The sequence below is a fragment of the Lagopus leucura genome, unplaced genomic scaffold (assembly GCF_019238085.1).
Source record: "Lagopus leucura isolate 7727_CA_CO unplaced genomic scaffold, USGS_WTPT01 Super-Scaffold_100159, whole genome shotgun sequence".
Classification (NCBI taxonomy): domain Eukaryota; kingdom Metazoa; phylum Chordata; class Aves; order Galliformes; family Phasianidae; genus Lagopus; species Lagopus leucura.
Window position 1 is genome coordinate 5,408,472 of NW_024962335.1, and position 18,541 is coordinate 5,427,012.

At 39.3% G+C, this 18,541-nt stretch overlaps 2 protein-coding genes across 2 annotated transcripts in view; both read right to left on the reverse strand.

The window, feature by feature from the left end:
- Nucleotides 1-18,501, reverse strand: part of POC1B (POC1 centriolar protein B) — a 40,790-nt gene extending 22,289 nt beyond the window's left edge. Inside the window, exons 1-9 of the mRNA XM_042890054.1 lie at nt 18,434-18,501; nt 18,273-18,357; nt 6,154-6,325; nt 5,240-5,419; nt 4,065-4,172; nt 3,333-3,448; nt 2,897-3,030; nt 2,322-2,390; nt 311-463 (exon numbers count right to left, since the gene is read on the reverse strand). Of these exons, the coding sequence (XP_042745988.1) occupies nt 311-463; nt 2,322-2,390; nt 2,897-3,030; nt 3,333-3,448; nt 4,065-4,172; nt 5,240-5,419; nt 6,154-6,325; nt 18,273-18,357; nt 18,434-18,448 (1,032 nt within the window). The 5' untranslated portion in view covers nt 18,449-18,501. The remainder of the gene's footprint in view (nt 1-310; nt 464-2,321; nt 2,391-2,896; nt 3,031-3,332; nt 3,449-4,064; nt 4,173-5,239; nt 5,420-6,153; nt 6,326-18,272; nt 18,358-18,433) is intronic.
- GALNT4 (polypeptide N-acetylgalactosaminyltransferase 4) lies at nt 13,182-17,840 on the reverse strand. Its single transcript, XM_042890053.1, has one exon. It carries the CDS (start codon nt 17,808-17,810, stop codon nt 16,059-16,061), a length of 1,752 nt encoding a protein of 583 aa, XP_042745987.1. The 5' UTR covers nt 17,811-17,840; the 3' UTR covers nt 13,182-16,058.
- Nucleotides 18,502-18,541: the final 40 nt, after the last annotated feature.

The following is an 18,541-nucleotide window of genomic DNA, read 5'->3' on the forward strand; positions in this document are numbered from 1 at the left end:
GATATCTTCTGCAACAGTTTGGTATGGTACTTCAGTAGAAATCAGACTACCTGTCTGCATTTTTTTTCTAATTAGAAGGATACAGACCTACACAAGAAACGTGAAAGGAATTCTATAGGATTATTTGCCAGTATCAACTAGCCTAGTAATGTTAATATGAATTTGTAAGCTATGATTGCTTCCAAAATATCGTACACAGCAACAAAAAGTTTTCCAGTACATACAGACTACATTTAACTATAAATGTTACACAGATGGTGTTTATAAGTAAGTTTCCAGTTTCCTATATTGGAGCACTTATTACACTCACCTCAACTGACTGAAGCTTTTCATCATGGAGATGAGGTGATCTTGGGTAAATATCAAGAAGATGAGGAGGGTCATCAGTCTGTATTCTTCTAATGTGGTGTTTAAGAACTTCTTTATAATCAAATGAATCAAAGTTGGTTTTCCATAATAATACCTGTAAAAAAGCCACTATGTCAGCAAATAACTATTTTGAGTCTACTCACTGATAGTTGTTAGCATCAATAGATCATAACATCAGAACAAGCCTGGTCTATTCTACAATACAGACAATTCTGCATTGCATCTCTTTCATGTAACAAAGTAATTGGAAATGTAAGTCATTTAATTAAATTTAGCATAAGTTTCATGATTTCTGTCTTTAAATACTTGTCTTTAAATAAATGTTTTTAAATACTGAGAAAAATTAATAAAAAAAAGTCCATAACACTTAGCAGAAGATGGCAATTTCCAGAAGACCAATGTTGATTTCTTCTAGTTATCCTCTGAATTAGAAAAAAAAAAAAAAGAGATTGGAGCATGGTCTACTCTGCATGGTCTGACTTAAAAATCACTGGCTTGTAAGAACAAGAGTATTTACAGCAAATATTAAAAATGCTTTTTAGAAAAAAAGCAAAAATATGTAAACATCAGAAAGGTCAAACGTATAAGCAGAAATTCTAGTAAGACTAAATCATACTTCTAGTATAATCTAAAATAGATGGATTGTTACAAGCTCATTTCAAGTTCAACATCTTCCACTGATCGCTTAGAGCAGTACTGAAAGGCCACAATGAGGTCTCCCCAAAGCCTTCCCTTCTCCAGGCTGAACAAGCCCAGCTCCCTCAGCTTTTCTTTATAAATAATCCAGCCCTTTGATCATCTTCCCTGCCCTCCTATGAACCTGTTCCAACAGGTCCACACCTTTCTTGTGCCAGGGGCCACTGACTTGGATGCAGTACTCCATGTGGGGCCTCAGAAAGGCAGAGAGGAGCAACCACCTCCCTCACCCTACTGGCTGCTCTTTTGATGCAGCCTGGGATGCAGTTGGTCTTCCAGGCTGCAAGAGCACATTGCTGGCTCATGTCCAGCTTTTCATCCACCAGAACCCACAAGTCCTTCACAAGACTGATCTCAAGTTCTCTTCCCAGTCTGCACCCATATCTGGGGTTGCCCAGACCCAACACCTTGCAATTGGCCTTGTTGAACCTCATTCAGTTCATGTGGGCCTAGTTTTCAAGTCTGTCCATGTTTCTCCAGATGGCATCCCTTCCTGCTATTGCATCAACTGTACCATTCAGTTTGGTATCATCATCAAACCTGCTGAGGATGCACTCAATCCCACTATCTAGATTGTTGATAAAGATATTTAACAGTACTGGTCCCAAGAAAGACCCCTGGGGGAAACCATGCATCACCAGCCTTCACTTGGACACCGTGCAATGCTCTGGCTGTGGTCATCCATCCAATTCCTTATTGAGGTTGTTAGGCTCCAAAAAAGTGCACATGAGAATAAGGACAATTCAGGATTCCTTAAGAATCAAAATTTTCTTCGGACAGAGAAAAAAATCTCATATGAAAACTTCAATAAAGAAAATAAAAGATTATACTAGTGGCTCAAGGAATACATCTTGAATGCTTTCAAGTCATTTCTAGAAAGGGTGCTGCCTGAAACATCAAGCGAAAACAAAGTAGTGACTTTAAAAGAAGAGAAAAACAAATTGAGTGTGTATGAATTAATATTATTTGCAAAAAACCTATTTATTTGACACTGAACTGCAACAATTACAAACCATTTCGTTACAGTAAATCAAATGACCTGGAGAGAAATGCCTATTATCTCCTTCTCATAATATCCAATCCAACATAGTTAAGCTTAAGTTTTTAAATAACATATTTACCACTTTTCTACCCAAATTTAACTTTAGGATAACACATTCCTAGACAAAATGCCAAGAATGTCAGCATACTCTAATTAACATTAACTGTAGCAAACACTGAGAAGACATTTAATTTCAAAAGACTGCACTACAAACCTGACCATCTGCTCCACCTGAGGCAAATTTTTCACCACCTTTTGAAAAGGCCACAGAAAGGACAGGTCCCTGAAGGAAAAAACAAAATAGCAGAGTAAAATGCTATGACTGTAGTCATAGTATTTTAGCACACAGAAAAAGAAAAAAAAAAAATCATAGTTATTTAATATTAAAAAAAAACAATTTCAATAATAAAGGAGCAAATTAGCTATAAAAATTTTTTGCATGATTTGACGGATGCATTATTGTTGCACATCTTGGTAAGATGCTTCATTTTGATTACTACAATAGATACTGAAAAAAAAGGTGACACTTTCCATAGATTTTATGTGGAATTAAACAAACAAACAAAAAAATCAAATATATATGACATTTCTCAAGAGAAAGTGTTTGAGAGATTCATTATAAATGTGCTTCCTTACACACTTGTAGAAAGGTGTACTAACACAACACTTTGCCACTCACTGAAATTTAATCTTCAATTATGACAAGACATTGCAAATGTTACTTTCACTTTAAAAAAAAAAAAGAGAAACTCATTAAAATCTCCACTTTAATAGGTTTATGGTGTATACCTTGTGTCCATGAAGTGTGTAAATAAGCCTTCCTTCTAAGAGGTCCAGAATCTTAAGGGTACCATCACTAGAAGCCGTGATGAGATAGTTACCAGAAGGATGGAACGATACACAGTTAACTTCTGCTCTGTGAACTAATATACAAAAGACAACATTCAAAGTCTATATAAGGAAATACACACAATTTCTGTGATCTTTTCTACTTCCCCATTCTAAAAGAAATGTTTGTTTAGGATAATCAGAATGCAGTTTATGTTGAGGCTTTTTCTTTTTTTTTTTTTAGGGTCACTGGGCTACAAAAAGATTATTTACAAAATGCCAGCACAATCTGTTTCTCTATTTTCTCCAATAAGGAATGAAATCACATATATCAAAGTAAATGACGTTTTGGAACAGAGTCCCACCCTTTCTAAAACACAACAAATGATGTTTTTACCTTTGTAATGCTGTAGCAGCTTGTTCATTCGAATATCCCACAGTTTCACAGTATGATTAGAACCTGCAGAAGCTATACATGTACCACTTGGGTTGAAATCTGCAAAATTTGGAAACCTAAATATAATTCATGAAAATAGACTGATTAATTGTTTTGGTAGAAATATTTGGGTTTTCTAATAAAGTATTGAGTATGTAAGAAATACCTTACTTGAGTTTCCAAACAACTTAAATAAGCATGAGTGAACAAAATGTGCCTGATAAATCATAGACTCATTAAGGTTGATGATTCTGTACAATCTGTTTGTTGTTATTTTTTTTTTGTTATTTGTTGTATTATTTTTTTTTTAAGGACAGCTTACTGACTCAGATATCCACAACTGATACTGGTTTACAAAGTTCCTAGAAGAAAATGCTGCAAAATCTATTCCTGATCATAATGGCATTGATAAACACAAGAATCAAGAGTTTTTAAGTAGGAAGTAAAATAAATGTCTCCGTACCTAGATGTGGCAGATCACTGAAGCTAATCCTCTTCTACAGCAAGTAGAGAATTCTTAAAGTTCCAATATTAAATAGCATTTAGGAACTTAGGAAAATTAATTATTTTAGCTTATGTGGGTGACAGAAGAACTTACAACCTATCTTCAAATATAGCTCACGTTAACAAAACAAAACACAAATTTAATCTTATTAGAACTATACACTTACATTTTTTTATAGCAACACTTACCCTCCATAATCTATGAAACTATCAATACATGTTTTATTTATTGTATCCCAGATCTTCACAGATTTGTCCTCACTGCAAGATGCTATTAGTCTTCCATCAGGTGAAAATCTGGAACGTGTATAGAAATTGGAAATGTATAGATTGTTAGTCTGTGAAGTATCAGTCACTTTGCATTCTAGACATAAGCAGCAAAACACCAGAACCTGATAAGTCTACCCAGAAGTAAAATGTATAGCATTCAAACAACATTTGAATTTCTCATGTTTTTCAGGAAGTAATAAAACTGTAAACTTCCCTCTGTACTTTTCTTTTCCAGACAACTACAATTAATACTAGACCCATAAGTGATGGAAAGAGAAAAAACCAACAGTAACAGCAGCCTAAGGTTGGCATTTCAGATACCAATGAGATAATTACAGAAAACTGTGATTTCCGACAGCTTCCATTTTTCTTCTCAAGGTTAGATACTTTGGAATTTTGTAGGGCCTCAGTGCTTTACAAGTATCATGTTTCTTCCCCAAGATGTTCAAAGTGGGCCTCTTAGCTGGAGATTTGCCATTAGTATGGAAAGAAATTATGAAAGAACAATTTTTTTTTGTCTTTGAAAATCTGCTCTGCCTTAAATGGGATGTTAATCTTAGCTTTCAGTACAAAGACTTTATTTTACCTTCTCCAATTCTGTAAATTTAACTCACTTTGACTCATGACCTTTTTTTATGCCATTATTGTTTGAAGAATAGTTAAGAAAATCACTGCCATGAAAAATGAAACTAAACATATGTGAATGCTGCAAAGTAAGCTGTTACCAGAGCACAGACATACACAGGATAGTGGAAGGAGACAGGACAATCAGTGATATACGACCTAAATATCCTTTACTCAGTATCTAAGACCTAAATGTCCCTTAGAGTAAAAGGATTAAGAATCAGTGTCTGATATACGTGCACATATTAACACAAAGCAAACTTCCAGATTTTAATTTGGAGATAAATGCAAACTATGTGTGTGAGATACTGGCTTATTATAATTGTATTATTAGCGATAGATCAGCTTATACCATTCACAGATCTTTCCTCAATTAGTTCTGTTTTAGGAAATAAAGATCCTTTTCAAGGAGTTCTGAACACAGAATCCACCATGAAAGCCTCTTTGAGGAGAGTAAAACCAAAGCTTACTTGGCACAGCGAACCCAGTGAGTGTGTTGAAACAGTGAAAACAAAAGGCGCCGACGTTGAACGCTCCATATTTTTACTGATTTATCATTGGATGCTGAAACTAGAAGGTGGCCATCATGTGAGAAGCTTACGCTACGGACAGATGCTGTATGACCTTTCAGTACTGATGATTCACCATGACTGGAAAAAAAAAATTAAATAAAAATAGGGTTAAAAAATGAAAAAAAAAAAAAAAAAAATTATCTACTTGGAAGACTACATCTCATCCAAACAGAAAAAAGCAATACACACTGGCTAAATCATTGCTGCCAATATTTTTTTGCCTTATTTGCAGATAAAATATTAGAATACAGGCTTATAAAGTGATCATATTTAAGATGACCAATATTTGGAAAATATTGCAACTATCAGATCCATTCTCCATGCAGTATTTGAAAAAGGATTTATTAAATATTTTGATACACTAATCTACAGAATGTTTAAGAGTTAAAATAACACCACTCTTCCCAAGATCATCCTGGATAGCTCATAATTACAGCTGCTTGAAAATAAGTCTAAGAAGACAAATCAATTATAATATTTTCTTTAAAAACACTTCTTGTTTCTTTCATCATTTGTCTCTCCAAAATGAGGTACAGCCATGCAGTTCTTATAAAAGAAATACACCCATTAAACTAGAAGTATATTACCAAGTGTATTCCTGCACATTCATGAAATTATAATCTCTAAATTGCTAAACTATTTCCTAGAAGAAAAGTAAACAGTAAAGAATCACACTACCTGTGCTCTTCTGTATCTGTCAACACCCAGGCTGGGACACGAGAAGCAAACAGAAACATTTACCGTGAAAGGGCCCCAGTATTCACACTGCACATTAAAGAAACATATAGCTAGCATCTCCCAATGACACTCACATGCAAGGAATCCACAGTCTGACAGTACGATCCTGGGAAGCTGAAGCAAGTAGCTGCCCCTCTGGTGAGAAATTCACACTGGTCACAGCATCCGTGTGACCTCCAAATTTGTAAGCTCTGCATTGTTTCTTCAGCTTCCATATCATAAGACACCTATCCAAAGAAGAGGTAGCTGGCAAAAAAATGATTAAAACATGTTAAAAGTCTGACAATTGTTATTTGAAAAATCAGACCATATGATTACAGATTTGAAATCACCATCAACTTGCTACTTTGGGAGGGTATTAGGGGAGGGAGAATTTACTGGGTTTCAGTTGATAAATTGGTTTGCTTGGCCTCAACACAAGCCTGGCAGCCAGAAACATCATCAACAGTTTACGGCAAGGATATGAAAAGACTAGGGAAGTGAAAGCAAATAATGCTTAACAGCTAGCTCTCCCACATAAAGAGCAAGTAAGATGAACATTACACATATCATGAGTGTGGATCCAGATACTGTGTTACCATATACTAAGAACGTCATTAAAAACAACAGAAACTTTACAATGATATGTTCAGGAACTTTGTTCTCTGAGATGAATTTTTTTTTTTGGAGCACCTACTACTTAACTCAGAAGAAACAGACAATCTTAAACTCAGGACAACATTTCTTATACTTCATATACCTAAACTGAGATGTATATCTAAAGAACGTGCACCTAAAGATGCCTGTGTATCTAAACAGATGCCTGTTTCAGGCACCAGGATAGCACTGGCAGCAACTGAAGAAATGAAGTCAGTTAACCTTAAATAAAATACTAGACTTTGCAGCTTGGCTCAGAGATAGCATTTTCCTCCCAGAATGGCTTCTGCTAGAAGGTGTGGAACTAGATTTTCCCAATACCCATATCAGTAGGCGTAAATCTGACAGAAGCATAGGATATTTAGCCACACCCCCATTCCAACTTTTCTGATCTCTTTATTTCACAGTAAGCTTTTGCTAAAGTTACTTGATTTTTATTTTTGTCTTTGATTCAGAAAAATGTGACCTAGAGTGGCATAAACAAGAAGGGAAATAAAATGAAAAATAAGCCACAATAAAATTTGAAGGAGTCATGTTGAAAACGTGGAATGTAGAAGGTGGATGTTTCCTAAAATTTAAAATGCACGAACTGCCAATTACCTATGGAACATGAATAAGCACCTCACAGACTGCCGACAGACTTTCAAATACTAGCCTTCTTTGCTTCCAGTTCTAAAACTAAGGGAAATATTTTAAGAGATGACAGTATAATAAATTTAAAGCCTGGTTTCTTGCTACTTGCACTCTCACAGGATTATCTCAAGGCTAATGACACAAGCAGTGACATTCTTGTTTTCCTGGAACACCTACAAAAACCTTTCTTTCTCTTCCTTTGGATTCCCCACTGCCTGTGCTGAAACAGCATCCTCTCTCCATCCTTAGGGAGGTTTCTCTCTTCAAATCACCTCTTCATTACCAAGAAGTTTAAAGGCCAATTATTATCTCTGTTGCTGCAGTTCAAGCCCAGTTAACACCACTCCAGGGTCAGAAGAACGGAGGAGTTCAGAACTTGCACAGGAAAGGGTCAATAACTGGCAGACCAGATGCAGAATTCTTTTCCCAAGGCAACATGAATGCCTTCCTGAGGCAATTTGAGAAGCTTAAGCCCAGGGAAAGAAAATAAATCAAACCTTTGAACTTGGGCTGCAAAGGAAGTTAGGTCCCCTTACCAGGAATATGCCTCAGACCTATCCAAGGAAGCTGAAATCGACTTCAGAGTGTATGGTTAATACCTAAGCTTTTTGCTGTAAAGTCAAATATTTTATTTTAGGAAGGAGTTCACAGGGCAATATTGTTGTCAAAAGTAATTTCTATTATCAGATCTAATTGTTAAAAGTTGTAAACGCGTTAAATGTGCGGCAGAAATCACTTCCATCAAATTAACTCTTCTATTTCTCCTTATTTCACTATAGAGGATTTTATCTCCTTTGTAACACTGCTTCTCCAATTTACTCAGGCACAGAACCTTAGGAATTGTTTCTTCACCTTTTGATGTACTTTTCTTGTCTCAAGTTCACACTGTGTATACATTAAGCATGCAAAAGGAGAGGAGCAAGAGCCTTCCAACCCAGCTTATGTGGGGTCTGGCAGGGGACAAACCAGACCTTGACTTTACCTCCTGCCAGCACTTTGCTAAATAAGCCAATATCCTAACATTTGGCTTCCTGTTATCATATCACCAGTTCTTTGCCTATACAGATCTCCATGGCCAATTCAAAGCATCAGAAATGAAACAAAACAAACACAGGAGGTCCAGAGCAGTTTTTTGAGAGGAGCCACATCAGGGATCTGGGGCACATTCTCCTCCCAGAAATACAATGTAACCAGAAATCCATGTAGAGAAAAAAAAAACTAACCAATGCTCACTGTAGCAATGATAATAACTGACCATCTGCAACGTGTAACTAGAAAGATGAAAGCTGAAAAACACTCTGGGGCTACTTCAATATGCAACTTGGTCCAGTTTATAAACTCAGGGCTTTCTGTACATACAGCCAAGTCTGAAATAATGCTAGAAAATTTGTTTTTGTGGTCATGTGTCACAATAGAAGGGAATACCAAAGAACAGAGACCTGGATTAAATGCAAAGGTCAAGTTTACACACTGCTTTGTTCCTGTTCTCTAAACAAACACCTAGGCTTTCAATAAGCCAAGAAAAATGTTTAAGGTATTCTGCAATGAAATCAAGCTCTGCTTTTCCTATAGGAGACACACGCTCAATTGCGATGAGGAATGTGATGTAAAAACATACAAACAGGCATGGTACAGCATACTGAAAGGTAAATGAAAACAGGTGAACAGGCATGCTGAGGAACATATTGGGTCCATTCGCATATGCTGAGGTGTGATGTTAACAGGTGTATTCACATGTGTGGCATGCACACCATACATGCTGAGCTGTGTGGTGTGAACATGCACCTTTAGGCATGTAGATGGATTTGGTATGCACACACGTGCTGAAATGTGTCTGCAGGGCTCAGCCACAGCCCTGCATGCAGGCTCTCACATCATCAGCGCTACTGTTATAGAGACACTCTCAGTGCCCAACCGTATTGCCATCAGCTTGAAACCACACACAGTATCTATCATTTAGACAGTCTGAGATGCAGGCATTCACTGCATAGGCAATTTGTCCTCACTATCCTTTCCAAATCCTGTGGATACCTACAAGTGCTATCTCAAGTCCTCCTCACAATCAGTAAAATATTTCCTGAGAGGCTTCTGATTATCCTCAAGGTCTTCCAGTATTGCCAAGAAGATGCTTTACCAAAATCACGTGTCCTGACTATAAGAATCAATCAGTGACAGTAAATTAATGATGGTCTTGCATTCTGATTCGCTGAAAGAACTGGGTGGTATTCACTGACACGCACCAAATGGGGCTGTGTGCATGCATAGCCAGGGGAGAATACACCCAAAAGACAAAGATTCCAATTTATTCCTATACCAGTCTGATTCTTGAAAATATTTAAAAAAGTGAAGCAGTAAGACATATTTGCAGAAATATGAAAAAATACTTATTTGAAGCAGGATTGCAATTGCATTTTCTCTAGAGTTAAGCATTCTTGCAGATACAGCTCTACTTCCAGCAGTGTTGTCAAGTTTCATGATCTAGCTGGGTAAGAAATGTATTACAAGTTATATACATCTTTCATTAGCTTCATGGTTTGTTGGGGTTTTTTTGTTTTTTGTTCTTTTTGAAGGATTTGTTCTGACTGCTGTGGTTGACCTCCTACGCAATGAGACAACTATTTGTTTGAGTTACAGGATATCAAGGAAGAAAATAAATATTTTGACTGGAAACTGATTGATGCTGAATCCATTACTTAGCTTGTTAAAAACTGAAGCATACCGCTCATTTTTATTTGACTTGCTTCTTTTTTAGCCTCTGAACTTGTAATGTATTTCTCTAGTGAGTGCACATAGAATAAATCCTCTTATACTTTCCCCCTACCTCTTAATCTACTTTTTCTGTTCAATTAAATATTATTAAATAAAATCAAGGTATTTATAACTATCACTATCAGTTACTGTTCATTTCAAATATGCTTATGACATTTAAAAATCCCTTCCAATTTTTCACATTAAAAGAATACTGACAGGCAAAAAGGACACAAATTACCTTGATTCTCAGTCACAATTCGTCTTTGGTCACTTTCTATCTTTCAACTTGTCTTCATCTTTGTGTTTCATTATTGCCATGAACAAAAATGATTCATGACTTGTAATAATGCACTATTGCTCTAAGTACATTTTCTAGCTACTAGGAAGGGCAAGTATTGCACTGAATAATGTATTCAAGAATGGTAGTAGATACCCATCTGATAGATTTTCAGTTCATTAATTAGAACTAGAGGATTTAACCAAACGTACTTAGAAATATTTGGCAGACCTCCACCTTAGCTATTAATCCCATTTTAAATGAAACCAGGGAAAACAACTCAAGAAAATCCTTTCGTCCTGGATCCCTGCTAGTACACTGCTCTATTAAATCTATTAACTTCCAACTTTCATTTTATTTACTTTCTGCCTGATAAGATTTTCATCAGAGAATGAAGAGCAGATTTCTCAGAAGTCAGCTCAAGTCCAACTAGAGGCCAACATTTCTCTACAGACATGCACGCACAATCTGGCTGTCCAACACATGCCTCATTCAGAATCACCACTTTACACAGTAGACTCTGCCTCTTCATGTGCTTTGAACTAAAAATTCTGAAAACAACACTCACGAATCTGCTTGAATGTTATGAAGTTAAAAAATGAGTTATAAAACTTCATAAAATCGTGATTCTAAGAGGTCTTGAATAAGACATATTTTCAACTCTGCCTTGACAGCTTGGACGTTACTATTTACACTGCACGTATCGATGTCAAGCAAAGAAGAGTTCAACTGAAAAGAAAGAAAACAAAGAGAGCACTACTCTCTACTGACCATACCAGTTTATCTCCTTTGGCAGGAAGAAGGTAAGGGAAGTTCAAAAGCATCATCTTTATGGGGCTAGAGAGGGAAAACAGTATTTTAATTTTTTCCCATGGTTCTCACAGAGCACGGAGCTCCCAGCTTCAAGGCAACATCAGCAGAATTCAATCACAAGCCACGGAGGGACTCCCACTGTCTATACCCAAGGTAGTGTATTATAGCCCCTTCTCCAGTTCTACATAGTATACCCCTTTTCAAAATTATAGTTTGATTAATGATCAACTCAGGAGCAAAAAAATTCCACTGAAACTGCCCTGCCAGAAAGCCAGGTGGTGACCTGGGTACAGGCAGCCCATATACTGAGGCTCCCTGCTCGGTCTGGTATCCTAACACAGTGACCTGTGCCGCCTTGAGATTTGCCTGAAGTACTTCCCTATCTCTGTCTTCTCTTTCTTGGATCACCCACCCAATGCTGACAACAGCCTCACACTGATCCTCTTCAGCTTGCCACGCAGCATTCCTTGGGTGCAAAGTGCCATGAATGTGTCTTGAGAACATAGAGAACTCAGCCCATCTTCACATACTTGCAGTAAATGTTCTGGAGAAATCACAAACCCTAAATTAATGATTTCCCCTGGATTCACCTGATTGACAACTTCAGCCACGTTTAATGACAAAAAGCCCCCAAAGAATTATTATTCAATTCAGCATTCAATTCAGGCTTTTAGTTCAAACATGGAAATCCTGAATTCCTAACTTTTTCCTAAGCCCTACTGCTCACCCACCAAGACTCTATGCAGTTCCCATCTTTTTTTTTATTTTATTTTATAGTTAGTTCTGAGACACAAACATACTCAGAGCGTTCCAGCACAGTGCAGATAACTGTCAGCAGGAACTATGTTCATCATACTTACCTAGGTAAGATTATCTCTAACTAAGAATGCTTTTTGAGTTGGAGACTCATACAACAGCACGTCAGAAACTGATGAACTAAATAAAGTAACAAGTAGATGAACAAAAAATTTCCTTTCATGGAATTGCAATACAGAAGAAAAAAGAAAAAAAATAAATAATCAAAAGGACAATAGAGGTGATACTTCGTCCTGAGTTAATACAGTGCTGTTAATGTGCAATTTCAGACTCCACCTGTGTGCCCTGGCAGATGTGAATACAAAGCCTTACAAAGTACAGTACTTATCCAAACAAGCTGTGCTTGATTGCCATTTTCTGTCACACGACCATGACAGCACTGAATGTTTCATTCAAAACACATGATTCCACATCCTCTGATAATACAACATGGTTCCAGCATTTTGTGTACTACAATTTCAACTCCATCAGAGGTGGTACAACATACATCAGTATTACAAGAAAGTTCAAACTGCAGTGCCTGTGTTCCATCATGAAATGTATGTATGCATATATAGATACAGAAAAATAAACACAAGGTACCTCAGTATGGAATTACGTACTACGCTTCCATTTCCTGGAACACCACAGTGGTGACTACAAGATAAAGTTGTGCAAAAGATCAGAAAGGATACACATAGCAAGGCTCTCCCAGCTAAATGCACCACTTGGCCACTCTTCCTTTGCCCCTACATCCCATCTGCCCCCTTCATACTGAAACATGCCCAGCACGATTAGCTCACTCGGTGGAAAGATTACACATTCAATGGAGAACAAGAACGTGTGTGTGAATATTTGAAGAACAACAATACAAACAGGAAAATCTCACACCTTACAGCAACGTTGCAAATCACACTGTGATAAGGTGCAGCGTCACAACACAAACACAGATAGCAGCGATTCCAAAAATTTCCTACTTCAAGGAAAAGAGTTAGCAGTTAAACCTCTGACCAAGTAACTAATGCGGGATTCTAACAGTGGACTCCACATGAAGAAATTTCAATAGCTCCCACAAAGATCACAATCGTGGCAATTTCACCATGTAGCATAAGCTATTTATGCAAGTAGCAGAGAAAATAAATAAATTAAAAGAAAAAACAAAACAAAACTAGCCAACATTTAATTATCATTCTGGATTTTATTTTTCAAGAGAAACCTCAAAGTAATCTCACATTCATTCAGTGTTAAATTTACATTCAGTTGCTTAAGTCACATAAAAATCAGTAGTTTAAAATATATACAAGTGCTCCCCAAATTTTTAACATTTAACAGAATAGAAAATCTTCCACAGCTACAGATTTTCCAGGAATCTGCACTGGGAGACGACCAGATTGGAAGATTTCTGTACGATTGCTACAACCCAGTTCAAGACTAGCTGAACTGAGAACAGCAAGCTTTTCTTCTCTCTTTCTTTCCTTGCTTACTTCCCCCCTTTCAATTTTTTTCCTCCATTTGGGAGAAAATACACACTTTATGTCTGAAATCCAGATTGTTTACTTCAGCCAGGTAGTTTGCTTTTGCCTTTTTTGGTTTTGTTTCCCCTCCCAGTTCTATTTAGGTTTTAAATAACCACAAAAACAGAAGGGGAGGTAGTGGGGAGAAGGAAGAAAGGTTCAAGTATGCATAGAGTAAGTTTTTAAACTTTAAGAGGCAGATTCACTTTGATTTATTGCTTAAACAGATAAGGAACACTTCAAATGGCAGATTTAACATGAAGATTGTTCATTATACAAAATATATATTTTTGTCAAATCCTAAAAAAAGTTAATTGCATAAAATTTGCATAGTCCATATTCACGCTTTTTACTTTCATCTGAGGAAACATGCATTGCATATACAGCTGATGCTTCAGTCACATAGAAGAACCCAGGCCTTTTTACTGTTGTACCTACTGATCATAACAGCCTACAGCAAGCTTTTCACAAAAGCACGTAACTTTGTATAATTCGTTCCTCCAGTACTTAATGACTGGTTGCCTTTTACCATTTGATACATGATTCATAACTCGTAGGTCTGCAAAACAATTCCTTACTGCAGTGGAATGGATTTTTGCTGGAATGTCTCCCTTATATAGTAAAGAAGCTCCTTTTACCCCAAAATTGTATTTGGGGGGGAGAGGGGGGGGAGAGAGGAAAAAAAAAAAAGAGAAAAAATTAAGTTGTAAGTAACCTCCTAAAAGTAAATTAGAGGCTTAAAACAATTCATGCCACACAGTGGCAAGCATTTTGAGCATGATTCAACATTGTATCCCCCACTCCAAATTTTCTTCCTCTGCTCCCCTTCAATCTCAGCCTGTTTGCACGCAAACCCTTCCGTTGTTCAAAATTGCTAAGATTCTAACATATATCTTTCTTAACTCTTGCTTTATTATCTTTAATATAGTCACTTCAGGTTTCACTTGCTCCCCTTTAATCCTTCTACTTAGCAATGCCTTTATTAAACGAGCATCTACTGCATAGCTCAGCTGTCTTTATCCAGATTCTTACTGCTCGAAGTTCAAGTTCCCACCAGCCCAGAGTCAAGGATTACTATACTGTGGCTACTGAAAGACATTTACCACTTCAGTGTAAGGGACCAAACAAACTTCAAATGCCCAAAACATTAAGGTAAGTGTTCAACTTAATTGCATATAACTAAAAACCACAGAATCAAGATTTTTTTTTCAAATACAAAAAACATATCAGTCATCTACTATCTATAATCACACTGAAAGCTAATCATGACATGATCCTAGAATCGGTGTTACTCAAAGCTCAGTATAACAGGATACAGAAAACATTAATGAGATTTATTATATGGTTCACAAGACATCTTGTTTTCTTCCAATCTCTCCTTTGCCTTTCCAGCCCTCTTTACCTCAGCAACTCCAGACTAGGCCTCCCAGGACACTATGGTGAATAGAAAGAACCTGTGTATGTTGCACTATTTCCAGACTACCGAGTGTGCAGAGCATGCCAGCTGGTGACAAACATATAATACAAAATAAGACAGCTCAACTTTTCCTTTGTATTTCTCCCCCCTACTTTGCTGTCAGTCTAAAACGTGTAAGATTCATTAAAATTTAATAAAAAAAAAAAAAATACATGGCATAGTCACATAGACTGTGCTCTACAAAGCCAAACTTAATGAAAAGCTTACACAGTGATGTAAATATTAAATACATAGCAAAGAAACAGCAGCTGCTAATGCAATTCTGTGCTTTACTTACTACCTTCCAGCAGAACTCACATTTCTAACCACTCATTTCTTCCCATTTGCAGCACCTCTAGCATGTCCTTGGTTTCACTGCTACTGTGCTCTCTTTTCTAAACTTGAGACTCATCCTGGTCAGGTGAGTTTTACAGAACAGGAGCAAGACTGCAAAGCTGTGCCCAAATCCACATACTCTAAGAAGTGCTTCCTTCTCTTCAATGCAGTACTATTGTTAGAAGTCACCCTAAAACCCTTAATAGCATGTAAATTCCCTAGAAAAAATATTCCCAGAATATTCCAAGACTTCAGATTCAGCTTTCCACATCAATGTCAGTGCAGTCACATGCTATTGCAGTATAACTTAGGGCAACAGATATGTCTATTTCGATGAATCTGCAAATAGGTGAACACTGCAAGAACCTCAACTTTACTTCAGTAAGTACAAAATTTTTACTTGCACGTAACATTACTGTGCAGGCTTAATGCGCTCATTTTCTAAGAGTAAACAATGAGAAAATCCCTCTTCAGTCCACTCAAAAGGATTTGTTTTGCCATAATTAAGAGAGACCAAAATAAGAAAATAATTGGTCAAAATTTTACAAAAATAGAAGGCATTAGAAATGTAAATCACTGTTTAAGAAACTAACTCCCAGCATTTGCTTTTGCTTTCCATATAGTTCACCACAGCAGATAGTTTCTACACCACTACAGGAAAGACACATCTGAAGACATTCCAAGGTATACAGTCAAATGTTGCTATCTGCTCACATATGTAAAAACCTTGGAGACTCTGCTCAATTTGATTCTTACTACCGCTAGTGATTATTTCTCAAATTTCCACATCTGATTTTTATCTGCAGCATTACAAGTTCTCATTTCCACATCAGCACGCCCCTCAGCAGTACGATAAGCAGTAAGGCACTTTCCAGAATGAGGATGATAAATAGTCCCATCTTCTTTGAAATGCCATATAATAATTTCTGGGACAGGAGATCCATCTTTTGGGCAGCTCCTCATACCTATGAAATCCTCTTGCTCAGGGACTTCAGCACATAGCTCCGTCACAGAGTTAAACCTAAACTCTTTATTTGATGTGTATTCAAAAAATTGATTCCCTCCCTGACCATGACATCCAAAGAGAGAAAGGTGAGCTCCAGTAGGATTATGCTCTGGTAAAACGTAGTCAAGACACTCTGACGATATGCCTATGCTGCGGACAGCACCATGCCAACCAGGACGATCTTCTGGTACATGCAACTCAGAAAAGACATTTTTCAAATACCAGTTAAAACTCTTGCATTTCAAACGCTCTCTTAGTAGCTTTCTCTCAGAAATATCTCCATAGTTTTCTTTTCTCGCTGGAGGATTTCTGTTGTAGAAGTGTTCTTTATACTCATCCATCCACACCTCAGCAGCACGCGCTGTGTTCTGAAGGAAATTCGGTCTAGCATACGGAGCACGCTTTGGAAACACATGGCCTACATGGGAGCACGGATGAATTTCTAGCATGCCTCCGCATTGCCACACTCTAAATGATAACTCTAAGTTCTCTCCTCCCCAGACATCCATTCCTGTATCATAGGTACCCAGGTACTCAAAATACTTCTTGCTGACAGCAAACAAGCCCCCGGCCATAGTTGGGGATCTGATTGGGTCTGTTTCAGATTTGCGCCTCAGCCGTTCGTGTTTCGGCACTGAGTGCCACTGGAACGTCAGTCGCCAGTCGAAGCCCCCGATCATGGGCTCCGCTGACTGCATGTAATACTCGAATGTGTTCCAGTCGATGGTGTCAATAACAGGACAGATCACAACGGTCTCATTCTCGGCAATTCTCTCAAGCAATGGTTCTAACCAACCGGAGACACATTCGCAGTGACAGTCGAGAAAGGTGAGGACATCACCAGTAGCAAAGGTAGCTCCAATTAAGCGCGCGCGAACCAACCCTTCCCGTTTGTTGGTCCGTATCAAACGAACTCTTTTCAGGCTGCTTATGTACTTCTCAAGGTCAGTTTTCAAATACACCTTATCACTCAAATCATCCACCAATATAATTTCTTTCAGAAGCACTGAAGGAGAAGTTTCAAGAACACTGTGCACTGTCCGCAGCAACGTGGACCAGGCTTCATTGTAGAAGGCAATTACAACAGAGGTTGTGGGCAGCTTTCTGTAGTTATATGATTTAGTTTTACAGCCACTCATTCGATTGTCTTCAATGTGCCGATGGAGAGATATTTTATCACTCAAATAAATATTAATTGCATACTTATCGATCAGCTCTGATTCCTGTTTCTTCTCCTCGGGGCTCAGCTGCAGGCGAGTGGGTTTGCCCCATTCTCCTGGGGCATAAGAATCGGGTGGAGATTTGTCATAAACCGGGCGAGCCAAATCCACCGCCTCTTCTGCTCCGTCCGTAAAGCGCCGCTCCCATTTCCCTTTGGAGATGCTCTCCCCGGCGAGGGAGGCACCGAAGGAAGAAACAGACAGCTCCAAAGCAAAGTAGGCGACCGTCAAGAAGCCCAACAACGCACAGCTTCTGCGGACCCAAGTCCACCTTCTCGCCAGCCGGATCCTCATGGCAGCCCCTCGCAAGCAGCCCCTCGCGGAGCGGAGCTCGGGGAGCCGCCTTCGCCACCGGCTTCCCTCACGCCACCGGCTTCCCTCACGTCCCCGGCTGCCGCCGCGCGGGGCTCGGGCCGACACCGGGGGTGCGGCAGGCCGGGCCGGGGAGACGAGGGGCGGCAGAAAGGCACGGCACAGCCCCCACCCGCACGGCCCCGCCGCTGCCCTCGCTTACTTGCTCGCCTGCTTACTTCCTCCTCCCCCTCCTCCTCCTCCCCTCTCATCGCGGGACAAACCCCTCCCCCGCCCTGTGGTTTGCTCAAAAACTTGTCGCTTAAGGAAGAGGCAGAGACTCGCAGACCGGCCGCCCGGCCGGCGCGGGAGGCCGCCCCGCCCCCCGGACCCGCTCCCGGAACCGCCGCCGGAGCGGCTCAGTCCGGCGGGCGGGGAGAGCCGCTTCCCGCCCCGCACACTCACCGAGCTCGGCGGCGCTCGCGCTGAAGGCGACGCCCGTCACCGCCGCCCCGTGGCCTCTGAGGGGACGGATCAAGACCGGATCCTCCTGAGGGAAAGCGGCGCTCCGTCAGAGCCGTGGCACAGACCCGCGCCCTTCGCCGCCCCCCGTCCCGCTCCCTTACCAGCGCGGAGGCCATGGGCGGAACGGGCTGCTGCGGCCGCCCGAGTGACGCCTCAAACCCCGCGCGCTCCAGGCCGGCCGGTCGAGCCCCGAGCTCCTCCGCGGCGCC